The 3,022-nt window shown below is 42.0% G+C and overlaps 1 protein-coding gene across 1 annotated transcript in view; it reads left to right on the forward strand.

The window, feature by feature from the left end:
- Positions 1 to 3,022, forward strand: part of PWP1 (PWP1 homolog, endonuclein) — a 50,250-nt gene that overhangs the window by 17,125 nt on the left and 30,103 nt on the right. Inside the window, exon 7 of the mRNA XM_018558057.1 lies at positions 2,123 to 2,253. Coding sequence (XP_018413559.1) covers positions 2,123 to 2,253 — 131 coding nt within the window. The remainder of the gene's footprint in view (positions 1 to 2,122; positions 2,254 to 3,022) is intronic.

A 3,022-nucleotide genomic window follows, 5' to 3' on the forward strand; every position in this document is an offset into this window, starting at 1 on the left:
GGGCGGGCTTGCGATGATCGAGAGTGCGATCTGCCTGTCCAAGATAGGCAGATCGTACGTTTTTTTAATCCCTTTACAACCATCGCAAGACTAAAGTCTTGCGATGGTTGTAGAGCGTATGGCCACCTTAACAAATAGAGAGAGTGAACCTGCTTTAAGGTAGCCATACACCTTGCGATTATCTTTCGATTTCTTTCGTGCCCTCACCGAACCGTCGTTCCTTTTCTGCTCGAATACCCCATCATGTGGATTTCAATTATCGTTCGTTAGCAGTACTCACTGACCCAATTTCGTCGATCGACAGAAGGGATTTTCATTTGCGCATGTGCAGTGTTCATGTTGCCACTAATCCATCGATTTTTTTTTTTTTTTCTATGATTTGAAAAAAGTTTTTTCTAGTTTGCCCGATAGATGAAATTCGGCACGTTTTACAGTAATTGTGATCGATGACTACCATTCAACTGGTTGATTTATCGTACGAAAAAACGTTTTTGTTTGGAAATTGAACGATAACCGCAAGATGTATGGGCACCTTAAAGCTGGCTGTGACCAGTTTAAAACCTGAAAGTGCTGTGTGGACATTCCCTACATATGCATAATAAAACCCCACTTGAAGTTGTCTACCCCAAGAGAGGGTGAAAGCAAAGCTCCTGTCATTGCAGTTTATATGCACTATCCTATTTGGAACATTGTTGGTAGATCATAAAGAATATATTGGTAGCAAAAACTGCAGTGATACTTTATTACATGATCAGTACCGCATGACCTTTTATGTTATGATTTAGTGTTGTGTACTTATATTGATTTATTCTGATTGATAAGGCTCCATCAAACTCTCATGTGTTTAATTGGATTTTATATAAAGCAGTGGTAACCTATTTTGGTTGTAATCAGATTATCTATGGTGTATATGTAATCTACAGTATACAGTGGGTCCCCCCCCCCCTCTTTTTGGTATTAGCGCCTACCTACATGCTCACTTTATATTTAGAGTACCTAGGTCTTCCCAAAATCCATGCTAAAATTGTCCGCTTCTTCCAAAGACTGTTCCATGCCTTCTGATGGCCACCAAATGCAAGAGTAGTTTCACCTGATGCACTGATACCCACTGATGCCAATAACATACTTTTTTTTGTGTGTGTGTGTGTGTCATGTGACAGTTTTTCTAAAACAATACAAACTAATGATTTTAGGACAGTGGTGGAGCGCCAGGGCCTGGTCGAAGCTGCGACCACTGTTACCCTGGTAGTTCGGAGCTGTAGAGGGACTACAAATTTCAGCTATACATCAATGCAGAATACCATCAGCTATAGAGGGACTACAAATTTCAGCAATACATAATACAGCAATGCAGAATACCATCAGCTATAGAGATTTGTAGAATGGCACCGGCTATAGGGGATTTTAGGATACAAATCCGAGCAATACATTACACAGCAATGCAGAATTATACCGTCTACAAATCCCAGCAATACATTATATACCAATGCACATTAGTATATGTTTTGATACATTCCCTATGCTGCCACTCTGTTCCGGGGTGCCGGCCTGATGTCTGGGGCGGAGGGTCTCAGCAGGGGTAGAGGTGCGTGAGGCGGAAGCACTGTAAACGGGGGGTCGTGTGGTTTTCAAGAAGACTGCCACAAGGTCCCCAGCAAGCGCAAGACCTCAGGCAGCCAAATAACTTTGAAAATTTAAAGCGATGGCATTGGTTTTTCGTATCGGGGCATTTTTAAGAGTACAAGTACTAAAAATGGCCAGCATCTGCACTGATACTGTTATTGGTGCCTCCCTAATTTCACTGGCCAATGTATTGACCAGAGGAGTAAGTATTGAGTATCGACCACAAGCTGTGCTCCGCATTTCTGTAATACGATGATTGTTTTGAGGATACCCAGGCACAGGGAGTAGGCTCCTGGAAGAGCCTAATCTATGGACCTGGGGTGTATTACATGGGAAGGTTGGTCAACAGATTCACTTTAACACGGTTCTTCTTAAAAATCTCTTCAGTTTACAGTACAGTACAGCTTATATTGTGCTGTGTAGGTGACAGGTCTCTCCCAACACAGTTCCACTTTAAACCTCCTCATTACTTATGTTCTGCTGACTTGAATTTCACCAGGAAACTACGTTGCCATCGGTAACATGACCCCTGTCATTGACGTGTGGGACCTCGATCTGGTTGACTGCTTGGAGCCTGTGTTCTCCCTGGGAAGCAAACAAATTAAAAAGAAGAAAAAGAAAGGGAAGAAGGTAATCTTACTATATGTTTCTTTTTCCAGATATAACCCATTGCGGGCCAGTTACATCCCGTGGTTAATGGAAGGGGATTGCCATATCACCAATAAATGCCAATGTGGTTATTGTAGTTGATGAGAAACAGATTGGAGGGAAGTGTCAGGCCGTGTAGCAGTATTTGGTTATTTATGCGTTGCTGGGTTTACTGGGAGGGGGGATTATAAGTGCGTCCATTGCAGCACAGGGAAATAGTCTTAAATGAGCGATCAGGGCTCATCAGAATATTCTGATATTTGGGGGATTTTATTTTGCTCTGACCTGCAAGGAAAATAAATTGCTTTCTGTGTTTTCAGATGGTTATGTGGGCTTGTGTAATAAAGCAGAGAGCAATGTGCAAATTGTTATAAGCCACAAGTATTTCAGTGTTCTAACTGCTCTGAAGTAATGAAAGTTGCACATCCTCATACCTCTTGCTATATTGAGGACCAATACCAAGGAAAGTGGGGATTTGTTAGAACCTTTCTCATGTTTTTATTGCTACCTGTGTCCCCGTTGGAGAGATTTAAATCCCAACTAAACTTTGAGTTTAAATCGTCATTCCACGTATAACAAAAACAAAAGGTGTGCAAAGTCTTACAGTTTGTTTTCTTTAGAAAGCAGCTACAACCTGAGTAGAAAAGCATTTCCCCTGCTGGCATGCAGGGTAGGAGTTTAGTTCTCTGTATGGAAACAGTGGTCTCTCTGTAGAAAACTAGCAGAGCCTATAGGCCTGGCTCTGCAGGGG

This window comes from Nanorana parkeri, unplaced genomic scaffold (assembly GCF_000935625.1).
Source record: "Nanorana parkeri isolate BGI_ZX_2015 unplaced genomic scaffold, ASM93562v1 scaffold14, whole genome shotgun sequence".
NCBI classification, from domain to species: Eukaryota; Metazoa; Chordata; class Amphibia; order Anura; family Dicroglossidae; genus Nanorana; species Nanorana parkeri.